This window comes from Filicampus tigris, chromosome 17, assembly GCF_054856515.1.
Source record: "Filicampus tigris isolate MCC_2025a chromosome 17, RoL_Ftig_1.0, whole genome shotgun sequence".
In the NCBI taxonomy this organism is placed as follows: domain Eukaryota; kingdom Metazoa; phylum Chordata; class Actinopteri; order Syngnathiformes; family Syngnathidae; genus Filicampus; species Filicampus tigris.
In genome coordinates, this window is record NC_141233.1 from 13,480,639 (window position 1) to 13,501,768 (window position 21,130).

At 45.1% G+C, this 21,130-nt stretch overlaps 1 protein-coding gene across 2 annotated transcripts in view; it reads right to left on the bottom strand.

The window, feature by feature from the left end:
• Nucleotides 1-802: 802 nt before the first annotated feature.
• ephb4a (eph receptor B4a) overlaps nt 803-21,130 on the bottom strand; it is a 34,827-nt gene continuing 14,499 nt past the window's right edge. For both annotated transcript variants that reach the window (XM_086012179.1, XM_086012180.1), the window contains exons 3-18: nt 18,229-18,299; nt 16,521-16,802; nt 14,417-14,807; nt 12,970-13,122; nt 9,875-10,210; nt 9,656-9,780; nt 8,109-8,274; nt 7,051-7,150; nt 5,963-6,027; nt 5,713-5,826; nt 5,110-5,357; nt 4,806-5,021; nt 4,251-4,400; nt 3,386-3,579; nt 2,793-2,951; nt 803-2,004 (exon numbers count right to left, since the gene is read on the bottom strand). In XM_086012179.1, the coding sequence (XP_085868305.1) occupies nt 1,896-2,004; nt 2,793-2,951; nt 3,386-3,579; nt 4,251-4,400; nt 4,806-5,021; nt 5,110-5,357; nt 5,713-5,826; nt 5,963-6,027; nt 7,051-7,150; nt 8,109-8,274; nt 9,656-9,780; nt 9,875-10,210; nt 12,970-13,122; nt 14,417-14,807; nt 16,521-16,802; nt 18,229-18,299 (2,879 nt within the window). In that variant the 3' untranslated portion in view covers nt 803-1,895. The remainder of the gene's footprint in view (nt 2,005-2,792; nt 2,952-3,385; nt 3,580-4,250; nt 4,401-4,805; nt 5,022-5,109; nt 5,358-5,712; nt 5,827-5,962; nt 6,028-7,050; nt 7,151-8,108; nt 8,275-9,655; nt 9,781-9,874; nt 10,211-12,969; nt 13,123-14,416; nt 14,808-16,520; nt 16,803-18,228; nt 18,300-21,130) is intronic.

The following is a 21,130-nucleotide window of genomic DNA, read 5'->3' on the forward strand; positions in this document are numbered from 1 at the left end:
TCTTTATTTATGAATACTGAATACAAATTAGCCTACACACAGGACAGTAATCAAACATCTCTTTTTTTTTTTTTTTTTTTTTTTTAATCTATTATTTCAAAGTGGAGTATATTGAGATCTTCAATATGAAGACCACATTTCCCACCATCCTTCATAAGGAACGTCTGACATACTTACGTCGCATCCCCAGTGCTTTGGATGAAGGCTTGTCATGGTTTAGATGAGCATAAAAAAAAATTGAAAAAAATGGCACACTAAGCGCAGGGTTGATTTACACTGATTGGAGTCTTGAGTCCACTCTGTATTGATTCTAAAAGTGTAGCCATAAAATGGCCGCACGCTTCCTGCACCTCATTTCGACGGATTCTTGTTAATCAGCTAGGGTTAATTGCGCCTCAATCTTCTTAAAGCCACCGAAAATGATCCCGGATGATAGAAAAGCCATGTTTAAGCTCCTGTGCGCTACAATCTGCCCCATCAGGTACAGCGAGGGGGAAAAAAAAAAGAAAAGAAAAGGAGGGGGGGGGGGGGGGGGTTCTGCATTACCTCACTTATCTTCAGTGGTGCAAATTAAAAATCTAAAATGCCAGCTAAAAAAAGGATTCTGTGTCTTATGGCCCAGAGAATGAAGCATTTAGAAAGAAGTGGTGCGCCTTTTCGTATCCGACATTACTGTTTGGCAGGATGCATTCCCCCCCATGCATGCCGGCTGTCAACCTCCTGGGGGACGTTATGCAAACTAATAGCCGTAAATGCCAGAAAAACTGGCCTTACCCTTTAAAAAGATGCAAAATCTTGAGAGTAAAAAAAAAAAAAAAAAAAAAAAACAGAATTACAATCTCTTTTCTTTACCAAGCGCCTGTAGTCAGTCAAACAAGGAGCGGGGTGGCGGTGCTAATCAAACAGCAGCTCTGTGCAGTTATTAGCATTCCATTCTGAAACCGGGGGATTCGGCACACTGGGTGCATTATTTGTAATCTGAGTCTTTAAGAAGACTTTTTGTACAGCTTGAGGCGAAAAACAGAAACGACGTACGATGTTGAAAAGAATAATAATGGAATAAAAATACACTTGCTGTACATTGAAATCAAGCAAAAATATTCTACTGCTCAAAAATTGACACTTTTTCACACACATACAAAAAAAACCGAGAATGGCACTGGAAGATAATGAATGTGACATAAGCACTGACATTTGAGACCATGTTCGGTCCCTGTTCAAGTTTCCATAAAAGCATGCTGTAGAAAATGTTCCAAAAACACAGCGCGAACGGACATTAAAACTCCCTCTCTAGCGACAAGCGCCGTCTTTCTTTTTCTCCTCCACGCGAGAGCCAGACGGAGGAGGATGAGAGGAGTTATGATGACAAGCGAGCACGGCAAAGCCTGCTTTACACGCCACACCTGAGTAAAGAGAGGTCACGTTGAAATCGAATGAATAATCAAAAAAAAAAAAAAAAACTCCAACACAGTTCAAGTGTTCAATTGGTGATATGAAAGCTGTGATCCAGATGGCAGCAGACGTGTGTGAGTGGTCCTTGTGTGTATTAACACAGCAGTGTGAGACCTTTTCATTGGCCTTTAGCTTCTTTTGCTGCATTTGACAAGCAGCTGCTTTTCATCACCGTGTTCTTTATTCTTCTCCCGGCTTGGCACTTGAAATGGGGGGGGGGGTCCTTGGACACATAAGCGTGGCCCACTGAGCGAGGAGTCCCTCTACACGTGTCGGCAGTCGTCTGTGATGACTGAGCTCCGGGCAACTCTCATTGATTCTCGGGTTTTCCGGGTGGTGAATAATAAATTCTGCCAATGTGTCGCTTCGGGTCCAGAGTTAAAGTCTCAGGAGAGGATCCAGAGCGCTTCGGGCTGATTTTCTGACATCAGTGTTCAGGCGAGCTAGAAGGTCACTGGTGCTGTCCTCTTGTTCTGGAAGTTCATGTTTTGGATGCTGGAGAGGATCTTCCTCTGATGGCCGGCCAAAGTCACACCCATGTGCAGCAAGTCTCTGAAAAAAGAAAAGAAAAAAAATACAACGAAATTGCAATTCAGCTTCAGTTCAGTCATACACAAATACATATATTGTACTACATTGCGATGTTGTTATTTGATGAGTTCAGACCAGTTTAGATTGTTCAGCTCTAGTAAGAAGTGGTTAAAAGGGATATCAACCCCAAAAATGTCTTTACAAGAAAGCGTTCTACGCAGGCCCACTAGTCGAAACGAGGCATCGCGATGGCTTACTCAGAAAACAGGTGAGCCGTGATCGGTCGTTAGCTGAGCAACTGTGATGTCATTTTCAGTCAACAGAAGTGACAAAATGGCCGCCCTCTGAGATTGCTAAACATGGGTGGAGTAATCAGAATGCTGCGTTTCAACTAGTGGGCCTGCATAGAACATATTCTTGAAAAAATATGTTGACTTCCGCTTTAAGCAGCAAAATCCACCCATTTTTAGCCATCTCAGGGGGCGGCCATTTTGTCACTTCTTTTGCACATGACAGATGCTCAGGGCTCAGCTAACGACCAATCATGGCTCAGCTTCAGAAAACAGGTCAGTCGTGATTGGTCGTGACTTGAGCCCTGAGCAGTTGTGATGTCATTCTCAGTCAACAGAAGTGACAAAATGGCCGCCCCCTGAGATGGCTAAAAACGGGTGGATTTGAATTTTAACGCGATATTAATCAGAACGCCGTGTTTAGACTAGCGACCTTACATATAACATTATTGCAAAAATTTTTTGGGGGGGGGTTGACTCTCCACTTTAACGTAGTAAGTAAGTTCTGTAAGAACTGACTGTGTTGTGATCTGTCCCAGCTGCTCCACAGTAGCGAGTCCGGCTTGCAGGAAGCTGTCCTCGTAGCGTTCCATCTTGATGGCCCTCAGCCATTCCCCCACCGAGGCACAGGACGAGAGGGCCAACGGCGACCGCTGGCCGAGCAGGGGGTAGGAGGGGCTGGGGGAGGAAGGAGGAGAGGAAACAAAGGAAGTCACCCAAAAAAAAAAAGAGATAGAAGCTTACATACTTGTGCCGCATTCCTGTCAGAGATTCCTGTCATGTGAGGCCACGTGATTGACAGGGACAAACAATGGCATTTGTCAGGGGTGGAGTGTCCTCTACTGTATACGAGCTTGGGGACAGTTAGAATGTGGACAGAGGGAAACGTGCACAGCAAGCTGCTGACAGGTCACAGCAGGACTTGAGGGTGGTGCGTAAGATGAACAGCAGGAAGGGGGGGGGGGGGCGGGGGGGATGCCTGTCACATGACTGACACGACAGAGGAATCGGCACAATAGGACGCGCGCGCTCGTTGTCGTCGTCGTCGTCGCCGCCACTCCTCATCTGACCGATGACCTATCGGTCGGTCGGGCACATGAGCGTCCACTCACCCGGCTCCCTCTTGGGCGACTATTTTCAGCGAGGCGGGGTTCCGGATCAGTTTGTCCAAGGCGCTGACCAGCTCGGCGAAGCGAGGCCGCGCCGAGCGATCCTTCTGCCAGCAGTCCAGCATCAGCTGGTGTAGGTGGGTGGGGCAGTCGGGCGGAGGGGGCAGCCGGTAGTCCTGCTCTATGGCATTGATGACCTGGACCAACGGGGAAAAAAATGTTTGGAAAACACACACATGTGGAGCCGTTTCATTTTCTGAGATTTGAAAAATAATTTGAACAAAAATACATACATCCACTACTTGCAGAGATCGAGGCCGAGGCCTGCTGCAAATAGCGAATTACCCTTTAGCTCGACGATTCTAATAGCCACTCATCAGAGCAAAACCACACACAGATGCGTTAGAGACTCTCTGTATCTTCCGCTAACAACCCAGGTTAAACTTAGCTCCTCCTCAACATACAAAGAGCAAACATCTCAGGGCATTACAGGATCAAAATAGAGAGCCGCGACTCGGTGAGTTTTCCAAAAATAGCCGGGGATAGCTAACATAGAAAAAAATGTGACTAGATCACTTTGTGAATAGTGAAATAAGAATAGGTGGATGTTCACGCGTTAAGATTCGCAATCTGACTCCAATACAAGAGCTACATCCAAAAATCGGTTTGAATAGTACTAATGCCAGCTGTAGAGTAAAACTAACAAGACGGTATTGATTTAAAACCTTTGTGTATTACTGTGGCCCATTTTTATACAGCTCTTGTAGCAGATCTCCTTCGATTGTGCGGGTATACCTAATGAGGTGCCTAATAAGTGACTACATCTTGGTTCATATTATCCTGACGTGGATTTTGTCATCCAACTTACATCTTGGTTGCTCATATCCCAGTAGGGCCTCTCTCCAAAGGACATGACCTCCCACATGACGATACCGTAGCTCCACACATCTGAGGCCGATGTGAACTTTCTGAAGGCAATCGCCTCCGGCGCCGTCCAGCGGATTGGGATCTTCCCTCCCTGCACGAGTGCAAAAGAAAAAGTGAAGCCTTCATGTCGAACTTTGATCATGCCAATTCACATTCACCGTATAAAATATTATATATTTGGTAGGTGTCCAATCAAATGAGAATTCCAAAAGATGGTTGTTTTTTTTTAACACAGTTCTGGTACTGGATCTTGTCTGGCCATCGTTTGTGCAGGAAATGATCCAACTTGACTAAATTGGCCCCAAAAATGATTTGCTTACCACAAATAACATATCATTGTTCATCCACTGCACTTACACCAGCGACGTATAGCGGTAGGCAGAACGATTAAATGTTCTTCCACTTGATTGCGGAAAGTCCGGTTTACCTATCTATCCACCAGTTGATTTTCAGATGATCAGCTTTGTGACCTGGGCATGAAGTTAAGTGCGCTTACCAGGGAGCTGGTGTAGGTTGGGTCGGAGGAGTTCTCCTGCAGGAAGCGTGACAAGCCAAAATCGGACACCTTGCACACCAGGTTGCTGTTGATCAGGATGTTGCGGGCCGCCAGGTCTCGGTGGACGTAGCTCATCTCCGCGAGGTACTTCATGCCCGAGGCGATGCCGCGTAGCATCCCCACCAGCTGGATGGGCGTGAACTGGCTGTCGTTAAGCTACGCGGAGGACGGAGGAAAAGTTTCCGTTGGAGAAGGCAACGAGAACGCGCTGTTGAGCATTGGCGAGTTTGCCCCCCAAACTGACCCGCAGAAAAGAATCCAGAGCACCGTTCTCCATAAACTCGGTGAGGATCATGACTGGACAGCTGGCCGTGATGATGCCCTCCAGGTGTATAATGTTGGGGTGCTGGAACTGGCCCATGATGGACGCCTCGGACAGGAAGTCGCGCCGCTGCTTCTCGGTGTAGCCGCCTTTTAGCGTCTTTATGGCTACGTAGTTTTCTTTTTTCCCGGGGACCCTCAGCCGCCCTCGGCACACCTCCCCAAACTCTCCTGTCGCGACACGGACGCAAACGCGCTCAGCCACTTCACAAAGGCGCTTGCCTCATTAGGAGGGCGAGGTAATGTAAAGCTTGCTTGCAGCTAGTGCTGGCCTTTTGCTTTGAATAGGCGCCGTTAATATGGTTAACGTGTTTATCAGTTAATAGCTTTGTGCCGCAACATTGAATTCAGCCTGATAAAGAAGAATACGGTAAATTGCTTTTAAATGTCACTGCATCCATTTAGCTTAGTAAATTAGATACACTCCAAATAATGACATTTCAAAAGAAGATAATCTGCAGCTCAAAAGAACATCTGTGAAACAAAGTTTTTATTCACTGTCGAACGCATACAACTGGCGGCTTACCGGCTCCGATAACCTCCTCAATCTTCACAAAGGAAACATCGATTTCCTTGGCAAATTCGCGCACTGCCTCATTGGGGTCCTCGTAGGTGAAGGGGTCGATATAAACCTTGACCCCTATGGGAGTAAAGCACACAAAAGTCGTGGGAAAGGAAGAGAAAACAAAGGTTAGAGAAGTATGAGCAGTGACAAGCGGCGTCGAGATGAAAGGAGGATTTTTCCTGATGTTAGCACATTGTCACGAGCGCGTTACCTTGGCCTACTAAGTACTGGCTGTTTTTGTCGCTCATTTCTGGATCCTTTACGCGGCTGTGTCTGCTGCAGGTAAACGGAGACAAAATACCATTAGAGGGACGATAAAGAGATGCACGTTTCGCTTTTTGGACTGTCGTGCTCCATTGGCCAAATGCGAGTCAAATGAAATGAATGCAAATGATCAGATGCAGAAGATGAAGAAGAAACAATAACAAAATGGCGGATGTTTTTTTTTTTAATTGAGAAAATCTGCAGGAAAAAAAACTGTACGATGATATGATTATTTAGACTTAAAAAGAAAAAAAGGCATATTTCTGTAGCCGCTATTCAATGACAAAGATTTTTTTTTTAAATCACTAGTGGAGATTAGTTAGGCAACAACCTTCTCATCAAAAAACAATCATGTTTTTCCCCACCTGTTGTATTTTCACTTTTTTTTTTTTTTTTTTACTAACACAAATGACATGCATTTGACACATTATTAATTACGATATTGTAAAACTGCATGCGCCATGTAGCAGCTGGAACCCTGCCGCCGTCCATTTCTAGTCCCTCACCCACCTCATAAGCCTAAAATAGCATTAATGCACCACCCTTAGAAGCAGATCTGGGCCTCCGCCACCGGTTTGTGAGTGTGTGTACGTGTGTGTGTGTACGTGAGCGTGTGTCTGTGTGTGTCACAAGGTCACTGCTATTGTTCTCCTGTCCTGTGGAAACAGGGTTGGGACGCCTGCATCCTGTCTCTCCTTGCCTGCTACCTCTACCGTCATCGCAAGCTCTCTCGCCCGCAGCGACGTATATAAACACACACTCTCTCAACTTGAGACGCCATCGCACGCGGTTCACTCCAAACAATGAAGCCCAAGGAACGCGTCCTTAATGAACAGGATAAGTTTTAGCTGTGCTAGCAAAACTAGCGCGCCGCTCCACTTCACAAAGGAGCAAAGCAGAGTGCAAGACAGCAAATGATTTGCGTAAACAACCGAGCAAAGCGGCGCCGTGTGACAGTAAAACGCCACATTCCCCTCGTTTTTCCATTTCTTGTTATTCTTGCGGCGTGTGTCTCCTCCCCACCCTTATTCTCACCGTATGCAGTAAGCCGCCACAAAGATGAAAGTGACGAGCAGCAGCATCCCGATGGCGATAAGGATGCCCGGCACCAAGAACTGGGAGGAAGAGTCAATTCCTGGCAGAGTAGAACAGAGCAAAGAATTTAAAGTGGCCACAGAAGTCAAGGGAGGAGATTCACATCAACGGAGAACAAAAGTATGAGAAGTGCAGGAAATGAAGGGAAGCAGAAAAAGAACTCAAATGCATGACAGTGTAAGATTGTCAGTGCAAAGACGATAATCACACAAGGACAACATTAATTTCATTTAAAGCGGAAGTCAACCCAAACATATTTTCTTCAAGAATATGTTCCCAGCAGGCCCACTAGTTGAAACATGACATTCTGATTAATTTAGCCATTTTTAGCCATCTCTGGGGGCGGCCATTTTGTCTTCTGTCGACTGAAAATGACATCACAACCGCTCACAACGACCAATCACGACTGACCTGTTTTCTGAATCTGAGCCGTGATTGGTCGATGTGAGCAGTTGCGATGTCATTTTCAGTCGGCAAAATGGCCGCCCCCAGAGATGGCTAAAAACGAGTGCATTTTGCTGCTTGATTTATATTCCACAAATTCAAAATTAATCAGAATGCCGTGTTTCAACTAGTGGACCTGCTGGGAACATACTCTTGAAAAAAATATGTTTGGGTTGACTTCCGCTTTTAAAGAGATTACACATTTAGAATGTTGTTAAACCAAGTGAGAAAAATCAAGCCTTTCTTTTTAAACTCCCTCAAGGAGGTTTTGCTTTCATCACATTCAGTATTTAGTAAGTGAGATTACACACAAACTAAACTCCGGAGGGTCGGGGCATAAGCCTCGGCGGGAACCTATTCGATCTTGGGGCGGACTCTGGAATGTTGTGCACTTTTGTTCACATTGCGAGATGTTAGGTTTTCATCCTGAATAATGCAGGGCTTTGAAAGACACAAGCAGGAGGTGAACAGGGTCGTTTGGCATTGGCGGTGTCCGACGTTCACATGAGTGCCTTTGCGGTTTCTGTCATATTCCTATTTGTTTTTAGTATTACCATCAGGCAGGGTGCGGAAGACTGCTGCAGGACTGAAGCTGCCATAACCGGCCATGGTACGCGCCCGGACCTGCACTTCATACTGAGTGGCTCTGCGGAGGTCCGTCAGCACGGCCTGGTTTTTGTTACTCTCCGCGTAGTGGCACGGATCCTCACTGCGCCGCTCCTATACGCAGAACGAAAACACAGTTTGGCAGGGATGGAGGTGTGAGTGAAACAGCAACGAGTGAGGAGACGACAGCCACGTCGCACACGGGCGCCAGACAGCTACAATACAGCGCTTGTGCTTGTAACACAGCTTGGAATTCCGGTGGTTTATGCCAAAATTAATCAAGACGTGTTGAATTTCATTACAGAACAAATACGATAATTATATGGTGGTAACATCAAAATGAATATTGCTCATAAAATACTACGGGTTGAGCGATTTAGAAAAATAATCTAATTGTGATTTTTTTCTTTTTTTTCCCTCAATATTATTATGAGATTATTTTTTCAAATTCCTCTTCGCATGGACAATAAATTCATCTGTATTAAAATAAATGATACATACAGTACATGTTTTGATCTAATAGGCTAGGTTTAATCTAATATAAAAAAACTCAAGTGTCAATTATGACAACTTGACAAAATCATATCAGTGTGGCATAAACGTACGTCATTAAATTAGAAATCAAATTACAACAATAAGGAAAAGAAATCTGAAGAAATCGCCACAAATGTTTCACATTTCATGAAACAATGTAAACATGTGGACTTGCGCTTCTTAAAGGGGAGGTCAACGCAAACATTTTTTTTTCAAGAATATGTACTATGCAAGCCCACTAGTTGAAACAGGGTATTCTGATAAATATCGCGTTTGTGGAATAAGTGTTAATCCACTCGTTTTTAGCCATCTCTGGGGGCGGCCATTTTGTCACTTCTGTCGACGGAAAATGACATCGCAACTGCTCGCAACGACCAATCACGGCTCAAATTTAGAAAACAGGTCAGCCGTTATTGGTCGTTGTGAGCAGTTGCGATGTCATTTTCAGTCGACAGAAGACAAAATGGCCGCCCCCAGAGATGGCTAAAGGCTAAAAAGGAGTGCATTTTGCTGCCTAATTTATATTCCACAAACCGTGCCGTGTTTCAACTAGTCGGCCTGCTGGGAACATATTCTTTAAAAAAATATGTTTGGGTTGACTTCCGCTTTGAGCACTGAAATTATACACTATATTAATAAAATATAAGTATTTCAAAAAATAAAGCCTACTGACTGAATGGAATGAAGCAGATTTTTTTTACCCCCCCCAAATTGCAGCCTTTGCGATTTGAAAATAGCTCAACTGTGATATCCAATAGAATCCGGTTGATTGTTGCACCCTATAAAGTCCACTGAATCCTAATATAATTCTGCCTGACTGTGCCGAACAAAACTCAGCAAAAGCCAAATTGTTGATACAGTTTTGGAATCAGATAGGTATCCCTAATCTTGTGACTGGCAAGCACAAAGACAACATCTGAACGGTTAGTTTGTTAGCACGTTTTCCAACGGACGCTCGTACCTTCTCACAGTAGCGGAGTTGATACTGCAGGATGGTGTAGTGTGGCTGCACAGGGACGGACCAGTGAAGGGTTAAGCTGCTCTCCGTTGAGTCACTTTTACGAATCACGGACACCAGTGACGGCACTGTGCAGATAACCGGAGGGAATTAAAAAAAACAAACAAAAAATGTCCCCGTTACCTCATACCTTTTTTCGAGCAATTCCCAGCGGCTTCTTACCATCGTAGCTGGTGGTGATATTGACACCCTCGCTGGAGGGCTCCTTGCCGCTGAGCTGAGACACCCCGTTGAGAGCCTGGATGGCGAAGGTGTACGTGGTGTGAGGCAGCAGGCCCCACACCTCCACCCGCCGACTCGTCAGGCCGTGCTGAGCCGGCCGGTAGCTGACGCTGTCGCCGCACGACACGCACGAGCCCCTCGGCGTTCTGCACATGAGGCACCTGATGCTGTAGCTGAGGTCCGCTCTGCCGCCATTGTCCAGAGGCTCGTTCCACTCCAGTCGTAGCGAAGTGCCGTTAATTTGGGAGGCGATGCTGCGGGGTGCTGAGGGAGGCCCTGTGGGCAAAGTTTTAGTCATCAACAAACTACTATAACATTGGAAATTTGGTTATTGTGCAAGGTGGAATCAAAGGCACATGCTAAGAACTTTCAATGTGCATTTTTATGCTCGTTTAACACACTACAGCTGTGTGAAATTACATATTAAACTATATACAGACATATTAGAACACATTTTAAATTTCTTTACTATGATATATTCTATGCGGCCTTCACTAGTCTAAATACATTATTCTGATAAATAGTGCGTTTGTGGAAAATGAGTTAGGCAGCAAAATCCACCAGTTTTTAGTCATCTCAAGCGGCGGCCATTTTGTCACTTTCTGTCGACTGAAAATGGCATCACAGTTGCTCAGGGCTCAGGTAACGACCGATCACGGCACACCTGTTTTCCGAAGCTGACCTATGATTGGCTGTTACCTGAGCTCTGAGCAACCGTGATGTCATTTTCAGTGGACAGCAGTGACAAAATGGCCGCCCCCAGAGATGGCTAAAAACGGGTGGATTAACTCTTATTCCACAAACGCAATATTTATCAGAATGCCGTGTTTCAACTAGTCGGGCTGCATAGAACCTTTTCTTTCCCTTTGATATTTTTATTGATCATTTTTATTGTGAATGGTATAATTACTCAAAAATGAATAATTGTTGAGAGAAAAAAACAGCGCACCGTACGTCTGACAGGTTAGTAAAGAACAGCAGTGAGAGGCAAATCAGCATAACACTTCAGTGAACTAACAACCTTCCAAAAGTCACGAATATTGTGTCATCCTTATTACATTGTGAAAAATTAATCATAATTTCGTTGCTGGGCGTGTTTTTAAACCTGATGCAATCAGGGCATGCCCAATTTTTTTTCCATTAAATCCAATTATAACCCCCGCAGTTGTGTTTTTAGGCCGTTTTCACCTTTCTGCGACCTCCGCAGTCCATTTGTTTCTCATATAGGCAATGACATATTATTCAGTCTTTACATGTAGCCAGGAAGCAGAACAATGATCCTCCGGAGCGTTTGCGTCACAGCCGGAGCGCACGTGTGGCAGAATTTAAGTGGTGCAATTACACCGCGCCGAAACGTGGACGATAATGATCGTTGCGCGAAAAACGGTGAGAAGATAGCCGTCGCCGCCTCGAGCCAAAGCAGAAGCGCTCCGCCGCTGAGACCGAGAGCTTCTGCCGCTGCCAAGGAGACGCAGCTTTGTCACAGAGCCTCCAGCTGTCTTGCGTGCAAATAGTTTTCTCAGCGGAAGCCCAAGTGGGGCAACATCACAGACTGTGGCTGAGGTATGAATTCTGCACTCATCACCTGCGGGTAGGTAGTTTAGAGGGGATTCATTTCCCCACTTAACAATCAGATTACATTTTATCATCAGAATCAAACCCGCATATGTCTGGTAAAAGATTTCATCCCGGGTGAAAAAGCCAGTTGAGAATAAGTGGAAGCTTGAATCCAAAGTAAGAACGCACTGATTTACTAAGATCCCAAGTAGCAGACGTTGAAATAGGCTTTTGTGCTTTAGGTAGGGTTTTCACCAGGGGCGGAGCCACGGGTGGGCGTGGGTGTGCACAGGCCCACCCAGATTGGCAGACTGCCCACCCAGTGAAATTCATGAAAAAATATATGCTTTTCTATTTTTCGAAAATTATTAGTAAATTATTTTTGAATTTGTGTTTCGTTGTTTTTTTTTTTGTTGTTGTTGAATATTAAGACAGGCATAAGTTGTGGTTGTCTAAGGAAGATCTGAACTTCATATTATTCACGTAGTCATTTTATTTGAATATAGGATATGTCGGGATAGGAGGATTGCGCTCAGAGAGAAATATTCAGGCCCACCCTAATTTTTCCAGGCTCAATCATTAGCCACCGTCTGGCTCCGCCCCTGTTTTCACCCTGGACAATTGAAGAGCAAGCAAGCGCAACATGAAGCTCGAAGAGATGGAATTGGAAGTGTTAGAGGAAAACAAACAAGCCGTATCACTGAGCTACAGAAAATAAATCTATTGCTGTGATAATTCTGGTGAAGCCTGCGACTGGATAAAAGCTGTGTTTTGTTTATTTAACTCATCCCGAGTGGCCATCCCGCGTAACACTGCGTTTAAAACTTGGCGCGGCACGACGCACAGCAAAACTGCTCTGGGAAAAAGCCAGCACCGGACAATTGTCACGCTGCGCTGAAATAATCCAGGCGCGAGGAAATACAACGTTTAAAGACGCTTTGTCAAAGGGCTCCGAATCGATCATTCAAAAGCTCTAAAAGCTGCATCGCTGCCACGTGATTGGCTCCGGCTCACCCGTGCCGCCAAATGAAGACAACGGCTAAAGTAAAAATGGGAGGATTAAGGTGCCGTCATCAAAGTTATCGGTAACAATACATGTGATCAATACTTCACATCCTCCCGATTGCTAATCCGAGAAAGTGCACCTCACTGTCGAGCCGGTTTCCTTTCGCACATGATCTTGAATTCCGGAATCGGCGTGGAGGTGTCACTTAAGACCATCAATTGGCTACTTCACATTTGAGTGGAAGCCCCCCGCAACAATCCGTCACTAATGACATACAACACAATGGCCAGCTGTGGCACAAAAGAAACAAAGCAGATTCAAGAAGTGGGGGGGGGGGGGGGCAATTAGCACGAGAGGCGGCAAAAAAACAAAGCCGGCAAAACTCGTAGTTGAGCGTGTGTGCGCTTTTACGTTTGCCAGCGTGAATGAATTCATCGGCCATTTTTTTTTTTTTTTTTCGGTGGTTACTCACTGGTGCAAGGGGTGCCGGGGGTGTCGGATTGTGCTCGGAAGTATCCGGGGCGACATGCGCATACTGACTCCCCCCTGATGGAGGCGTGGCTCGCTCCCGGACAGACTGTGCACTGTCCCTCCGTGCTGGACTTGAAGTGACCCACGGGACAAGCTGCAGAGGACAAATGAAGGAAAAGCGTTATGAGCTCTTACATTGGATATGACCTGTGGCTCCCCGACATGCGTGTTAACTGTGCTCAGGTGCCAGATGGCTGCAGATGGGCTGAAGGAAGAATGTAATGAGAGCTAAGTAATAAATCAGATAGTCATTTATATGGGGGGGGGGGGGGGGGGGGGGGGGGGTTAGCCAAAACATGATAGTCCTTTGAGAGATAAGGGAAAAAAACAAACAGATTTCCTGTTCCAGGACGAAAAACAGAGGGGTCGTCTTTGAGCCGAGCAATTTCAAGTCGAGGCTCCTTCAGTGCTTCGGTGTTGCTTCGCTCGGCGACAGGAAGTTCCTTCATCGCATTGTTTGTTTCAAAGATGAACTTGAGTTCACAAAGAGCGACAAGTCAGCGTTGCCTTGAGTGGAAATAACAACTGGACTTGAGAGGAGTAAACGATGGCCAGCAAGAGCTTTGTTGCGATGACTCCGCCCAAACGATCAAGCACATCCATCGAACCGAATCAACGTGTAACGTCTTGTACATTTTGTTTGGGCCAGTAAACACACGTGTTGCTTACGCGCAAGATAATGGGATTAGAGCTCACTCAATTTCATTTTCCAAAACGGTTAGCCTACGAAGCTAATTAACCGTTCAATCTTCTTATAAAGGCAATTTCCCTTAATGCTCTGGCGCTTGCTTTTAGCTCTCACAGCTCTCGTCAATGACAGAAAGCTGCCAAATGCCGAGCGCTGCTTTCGGTTAGTCCGAATATTTATTTATTTATTTTTGTTTAGCTCTGGCCACATGCGCAAAATCATTCTCCGCATTCTGCGTGCAACATAGAATCCACACTTGGAGGGTATTGGGGGAGGGGCTTGTTAATTGGACTCATTAGGCAAAGCTGCTGCAAAACTCCTACCGCTTCTCCCGGCCTTTGATTTGATGTTCTCAAAGTGATATGCCCTTCATATGGAGACAAACCGACCAACCCCCCCTCCCCTCCCTCTACTCCACCATCCCTCTATCGCACTCAACCATAAGTTGTCCCAGCAGTCAGCCTTTGACCCTGCTCTTCCCCTCTGAGATAAGTGCTGCTCTACCTGACCTCTCCCCCCCCGTCCTCTCTCTGTCACCGCTTCCCCTCCTCATTATGTGCACCGCTCTCCCACGTCCTCTGCAAAGCGCCGACCCTCGGCGCAGCCCCGCCCGCGGCTCGCCATTGTTTTCTCCTTTGTGGGCGTCGCCCGCATCGCCGCTTGCCGGCGGTAGGCACAGCTAACCCCGCCTCCTCCCCACCTGTGCATCTTGTGTGTCCCTCGGCGGCCTCGTATCCGGCAACGCAGGCGCAGGAGGTGGTCGGCTGGCCCACCCACTGGCCATCTTCGCCGCAGAAAAGCTTGGGAGAGCGAGCGCGGGGCCCCTGCTGCGCCGCGTGCTCCACGCACACGCCCTGCGCCTCCTGCACCAGAGTGCGAGGAATGGTCTCGGGGAAAGAGGAAAGCGCGCTGACGAGCGGGGGACACTTCTTGAAGAAAACTCTGACGGAGAGCAAGGCCATGCAGGAGCCCTGAGCCTGAAAGGCCAAGTAGAAGCCCCTCTTGGATAAAGGGCCGAGTCGTATGGTCTTCACGTTGGATTTCCGCTCGCCGCCCTTCCTGAGGAGAAAGTCTGCAGCCACTGTATCCACCTTGGACAGGAAGAAAGATGTTTAAGTCTTACTATGGCCAGATTCCAGCACACGGGATCAACAAGCTTTCGCAGCATTCAACAGATTTGAAAACATTAACGACACGTCACATCTGCTTTACATTATTGAAACTTTTCCAAGCAGGCTATTAGGGGTTCACGTTGATTTACTACCTCCCTGGCAAACGTTGTTTCCCAGTGCTATAAACATTTATACGCGGAGAGGCGAAACATGCCCCAGTGTGTTGCGGCTGTTCATCGCAGTGAGCATTTCATGAGTTAAAAAAAGAAAACAATTCAGAGTGGTGGTAAATTTGAAGGAGCGTGCCATTCGCAAAAGGCCTCCCAGTGTGCTCAAGAACAGCGTAAAATATGCGATACTTTATAAATGGCTGGGGGGAATTTTGAGGAGAAAAAAGCATCATTATTATGAAGTTTGCAGAATTAAACGGGGATGGACCAATTATCGGTTTTGATTAATTCAGCTCCGATATTCAGAGTTTTGCCGAATGTCGGCATCAGGCTTTTTTTTAAAAAATCTGATAGGCGAATTATTTATTAAATTAATTAAAAAATGTAATTTCAAGGAACTATTTTTTTAAATTTTCAGTTCACTTGATAAGAGATTCTACTGACCCTGGAAACACTGCACTTTTTGTTTTTGTTTGAAATCAAAACAAAGATAAGTGGAATTTTACCATTACCATTGGAGGACTTTATGTACTGTAGAAAACTATATGGAGTAATTGTTTAAGTTTTCATTGAACGTTTGGTGTTGAGCCTTTTTGTTAGAATTTGACTACAAAGATGTATATTGGCAAATATTAATAATAATAATAAAATTAGCATTACAGAAATATGAACAATTGTTCAATAAACGTATGCTTCAAGATTTTTCAACAAAGTTAAGGTTTTTTTTTTTAGATTTTAACACCAATATTTTTCTTTTTGCTGAAAATGGATAACAGCTCAAAATATCGGTTTTCGGCCGGGCCGATTATCGGCGCCGATATTCAGTATTTTGGCGAATATCGGTATCGGCCTTTTTTTAAAAGCTGATGGCCGATAATAAATCAATTTAAAACAGTGTTAACTTCAAGGAAGTATTTATTTAGATATTCAGTGAACTTTATAAGAGATTCTACTGACCCTGGGTACTGCACCTTTTGTTTTTATTTGAAGTCAATACATCTCAATCTCTTTTTGTAAGAATTTTACAACAAAGATGGCCACATTGGCAAACATTTATAATAATGACTTTTTTTTTTGTGGTCAAAGACGATTAAACAAAGCTCAGAGTTTTTTATTTTTTATTTTGACACCAATATTTTCCTTTTTAGTGAAAATGAATATCGGACCCTAATATCGGTTATGGGCCTCCTTGACTACCAGTAATCGGTATCGGCCTTGAGAAAAACATACCGGTCTATCTCTACCACTAATAATCGGTATCGGCCCTGAAAAGAAAAACTTGGCGGCCGATCTCTAAATTAAACGAATAAAATGATGGGAAAGAGGTCACTACATCTACTATAACGTCCAAAACTATTGCGAAACCAGGTCATTAAGACAAAAAGTCTTTTGGATTACATTGATAAGCCAGTTTGGTCCATTCTTGTCGATTAATCGACCGAACGATAAAGCGTCTCAATATTGTTCCGATTCTGCTTCCGCGCCTGCATTTGGACGACAGCGCCGCCTTTAGCGGGCATACCTTTGTGTACGGATTCTCCATCCACGGCGGGTACGTGTCTGTGGCCTCGTTGGAGTCGGCCTGGTAGTAGTAGAGGTTAAAGGTCTCCTTGCAGCTGCGGTGGTGGCTGTTCCCCGAGGAGCACTCCATCATGGTGAAGCGCAGCTCCACGTAAACTTGCGAGGCTCCGCGCCGTTGGATGAAGCCGCTTCGCAGCCAGTGGCTGAATGAGCTGTCAGTCTGACAGATCTGGTAGGTCCTCACGCTGTTGTTCTCCTCGTCTAAACCGCTCACTTCCTCCCACTGAGAGCAAAGACAAGTTTTTCAACGCCACTTGAAAAGGAATCTGACCCAGAAAGCCAAACAGTAGAACGTTTCTGTTAGCTCGGCTGCTTTTAATTGTCCAGTAAAAACCGGAGTCTTTTCGAGGCCACCGCATTAAAAGTCTCTCCTCTAAATAATGCGCCGTTCTTTACCGGCCCACTGCTTCGGCTACCGCAGTCCCTCTCTGAGACTTCAATTCAGCTCCATCGCGACTTGGATTCCGGCTTTTTAAATCATTCCGCACGCTGAGCTGCAGTGCAGCTTGTGGGATTTTGAAGTCTCACTTGTCAAGCAGAGCACATTGCGGCAAGCTAGACTAGTCTATTCGGTAGAAAAGAAAAAAAAAAAAAACAGGAATGCTCGAGTTATGGAACAAATTTGCACAAACGTGCAAAATACCAAATGCAGCATCAAATATTTGATTGCACCGAGGTCATGCTCATCATCAAATGTTTTGAAGTGCAGGGAACGCCCTCGACGTGAACATAATCAAGGCGGAATCGAGCAGATGTGCTGAAGAATGTCACTTATGTAAATATGTAAATGTTTACAAAAAAAAAAAAAAAAAAATCAGCGTGCGGATGATGCGTTGAAAGAGGCTGAGAGCGAGCAGGCGAGCGCTGACGCGGGTTCGTAGCCTTTTCGAGAGAGAGAGATTTTCCCTCTTAATCCTTAATGAAACAATGTGGACTGCGGCAGCTCATGTTTTCAAAAAAACAAATGCTGCACGTGTCGACGACGTCTGACAGTCCGCGGGAGTGACAACAAGAACGCGCTCTTGACTTCAATCATGTCAAATCCTGCCCACGTTTGTATGAATCTCGAAATGTGCCAAAACACGTTTAATCATCTCAAAGGACGTTCGAGTCATTCAGTCGAAGAGAGCGGTAGAGGGGCTAAGAAAATGTTTTCTCAGCATATACTTTCACCATTTCATATTCCTAACTGTTGATCGAGGGGCCGCGGATGAGAACATTTACACAACTTATCAAAGCAACGTGTCTTTTTTTTTTTTTTTTCCCTGTTTAGAAGACCGCTTATAGATGTCTTGAGAACATTTTCCCATCCAAGACACGAACAGAGGCGAAGATATGGTCGCTGCCGGCAAAAATAACCCAGCAACCACTCATTGGTTGATCAAATTACAAATCTGCTTCTTTTTTGGGGTTGCTGGAATCCCAAATTGTGGGCTGCCAGTGGATTCCACTCCGCTGTTGATGGGGTGCATCAAAGCATCTGCTTCCAATATAGTCTCAAATCGCACATTCGCTCGCTCCGAGGTTACCTGCCATATAAGGAGCTCTTTCATCGCCGACAGAATAACTAGATGCCCCCCAAATCTCTCCCATCACCATGAGGTCTGGGTTAGAAATACTGATAAGGTGGCGGCGCCGTGCTCACATACCTCAGGTTTGGCCCGTGAGAAGATGGTCCATCTCAGATCAGACGTCTCTATCTTGGTATTCATCAGCACTTCTGTGAAAGACATTTTCATGGATTCAGATACGCACGGCAAAAATATGCCAGCCGCAACATTAGTTACACCTGCGCAATTTTAAAAACTGCTGAATCATTCAATTCCATTTAGAGGGTGTAGACTTGTGTAGGTTAAAGTGGAAGTCAACCCCAAAACATTCTTTACAAGAATGTGTTCTATGCGCCTTCACTGGTCTAAACACGTAATATTGCGTTTGTGGAATAGGAGTCAAAGCGGAAGTCAATCCAAACATATTTTTTTCAAGAATATGTTCCCAGCAGGCCCACTAAGTTGAAACATGGCATTCTGATTAGTTTTGCGTTTGTGGAATATAAGTTAAGCAGCAAAATGCACTCCTTTTTAGCCATCTCTGGGGGCGGCCATTTTGTCTTCTGTCGACTGAAAATGACATCACAACTGCTCACCAATCACGGCTGACCTGTTTTCTGAATCTGAGCCGTGATTGGTCGCTGTGAGCAGTTGTGATGTCATTTTCAGTCGACAGAAGACAAAATGGCCTCCCCCAGAGATGGCTAAAGGATAAAAAGGAGTGCATTTTGCTGCTTAACTTATATTCCACGAACGCAAAAATTAATCAGAATGCCATGTTTCAACTAGTGGGCTTGCTGGGAACATTTTCTAGAGAAAATTATGTTTGGGTTGACTTCCGCTTTGAGCATAAAAATCCACCAAGGGGCGGCCATTTTGTCAGTTCTGTTCTTGAAAATGACATCACATTTGCTCAGGTAACAACCAATCACAGCTCACCTGTTTTCTGAAGCTGAGCCACGATTGGTTGTTGCAACTGTCGTGTCATTTTCAGTCGACAGAAATTACAAAATGGCCCCCTGAGATGGGCAAAAACGGGTGGATTTGACTGCCTAACTCATTCCACACACACAACATTAATCAGAATACCATGTTTGGACTAATGGGCCTGCATATAACATATTTTTGTAAAGAACATTTTTGGGTTGACTCGTCTTTTAAATGCAAAGACTTAATATATTGTGAAGATACAAACATTCAGCATGAAGGATTTTGGCCAGTGAATTACAGACAGGAAGATCGCCACCACTCTAAAATCCCATTCTTTCTCATATTTGTTTTCCTTCTCCCACGTCTCGCCTGCTTCCTGTGACACGCTCAAGCGGCTTAACGACCACACTTGCACTCAAAAACACACATGGATACTCATATTGTATATCAGGACTTAAACCCTTCCGGTCCCGATCTGCTTCTTACAATTGAATGGATTTTTTTTTTTTTTCCCTCCCGCGTTATCTTTCACGGGGAAGGCCGCAAGCCGACAAACCAACCAATAAGGTTGTACAGCGATTGAAGATCTCAGTCAAACCTGAACAGCATGCGAAGTATTTGGTTTAAAATGACTTCTTTTCACCGGAGGACATCTTGCCTGCGGCACTCAGCTGGCCTCGCAGTTCTTCGACAAGAATTGTGGCTGGGATCAGGTTTTAGAGGCCACCGCGTTCCCTCCTGAAATCTCATCTTCAGGGTCCGGCAGTTTGGTTGGACCAATAAACAGGATTTAATGCAACTCTCTCATGTGCCACCATCAAGTGCATGAAAATGGATGTAGAAGGAAATTGAGTTTTCGGGCTGCATTTATCATTGTAATTATTAAATTGCTCGGTTGAATCAGTCTGATGTGCCATGATCTATTGCCGTCTACTACGTATCGTTTCCCATTACAATTTACCTGTACTGTCAATAAAACTACTAGTTAAACGGCTTTTCTGGCAATGAGGGAGATTAGGGGAAAAAAAAAAAAAAAAAAAAGCTTGACAGTGACAAAACAATCTTTCAACTGCTCACATTTACACAGGAAAGGAACTCTTGTTTGATTGTAAAATCAACAACCAGGGATCAAACGGTGATCAGAGGCATCACCTTTGGCTGAGACTTCCTCCCTCTATCGCGGTTGTTGGGATTTATGACACCGTTGTTGTCGCACACAACCAAGAGTTTGCCGCTTGTCTGTCTTAAATAAAATCCGTTCACAAGTTTCACTTTTGCCACAAAGTCAAACAGTGGTGTATTGCTCGTTTCTACCCCCGGACTCGCCTCAACACGTTGCTCGGCTGTCCGGCACATGCTCACATCGCATGGGGTGGGCGACTCAGATTTACTGACACATCGTTAGGCACACCTGTACAATGTGAGGGGACTCGGTACAGCTCCTTATCAAAAAATGGGCCTTTACAAAGATAATAAAGCTCCGTTTTGATCGGAGTTATTTGGCCGTGCCAGTCGTAGATTTGATTTGGAAGCACTGCAATATATTTAATATGCACACATGGACACATTTCTTAAAACGGCAAGGTGTCTTCGCATATATTTGTGACGTGAGAAAATCCAAATCAGGAATATTCTACCAAATGCACAGCACATTGATCAACTCCCATCCCCCGGTTAATGTTCGTGATGAAAACTTCACCCGCAGCGTCAACCACTGTTCATATTCCAACTTGTCAAAAGTATGAAACACAACACGGGTGGAAATGTTCACGGCTGCACGCGGGGTCTAAAATTCCTTCCCCGACTCCCATCAGTTGAAAGACGGCTAGCAGCTGTGAGCCAGTCAGCGCCTCCCGAGTGTTCAACACCACTGGCTGTATTTGATTTAATTACGCTAAGAACTGCAGTGCCTACACTTATTCATCTCTGTGATCCTGCGTAAAGTGAGACACTTAACACACCCCAAAGAGCAACACCGAGAGGCACCCCCCTTTTTTTTTTTTTTTTTCTCTACAAAAACACACCAAATATTAAATGCACATTATTGGACATCCTCCTCTGTACAGCTGCT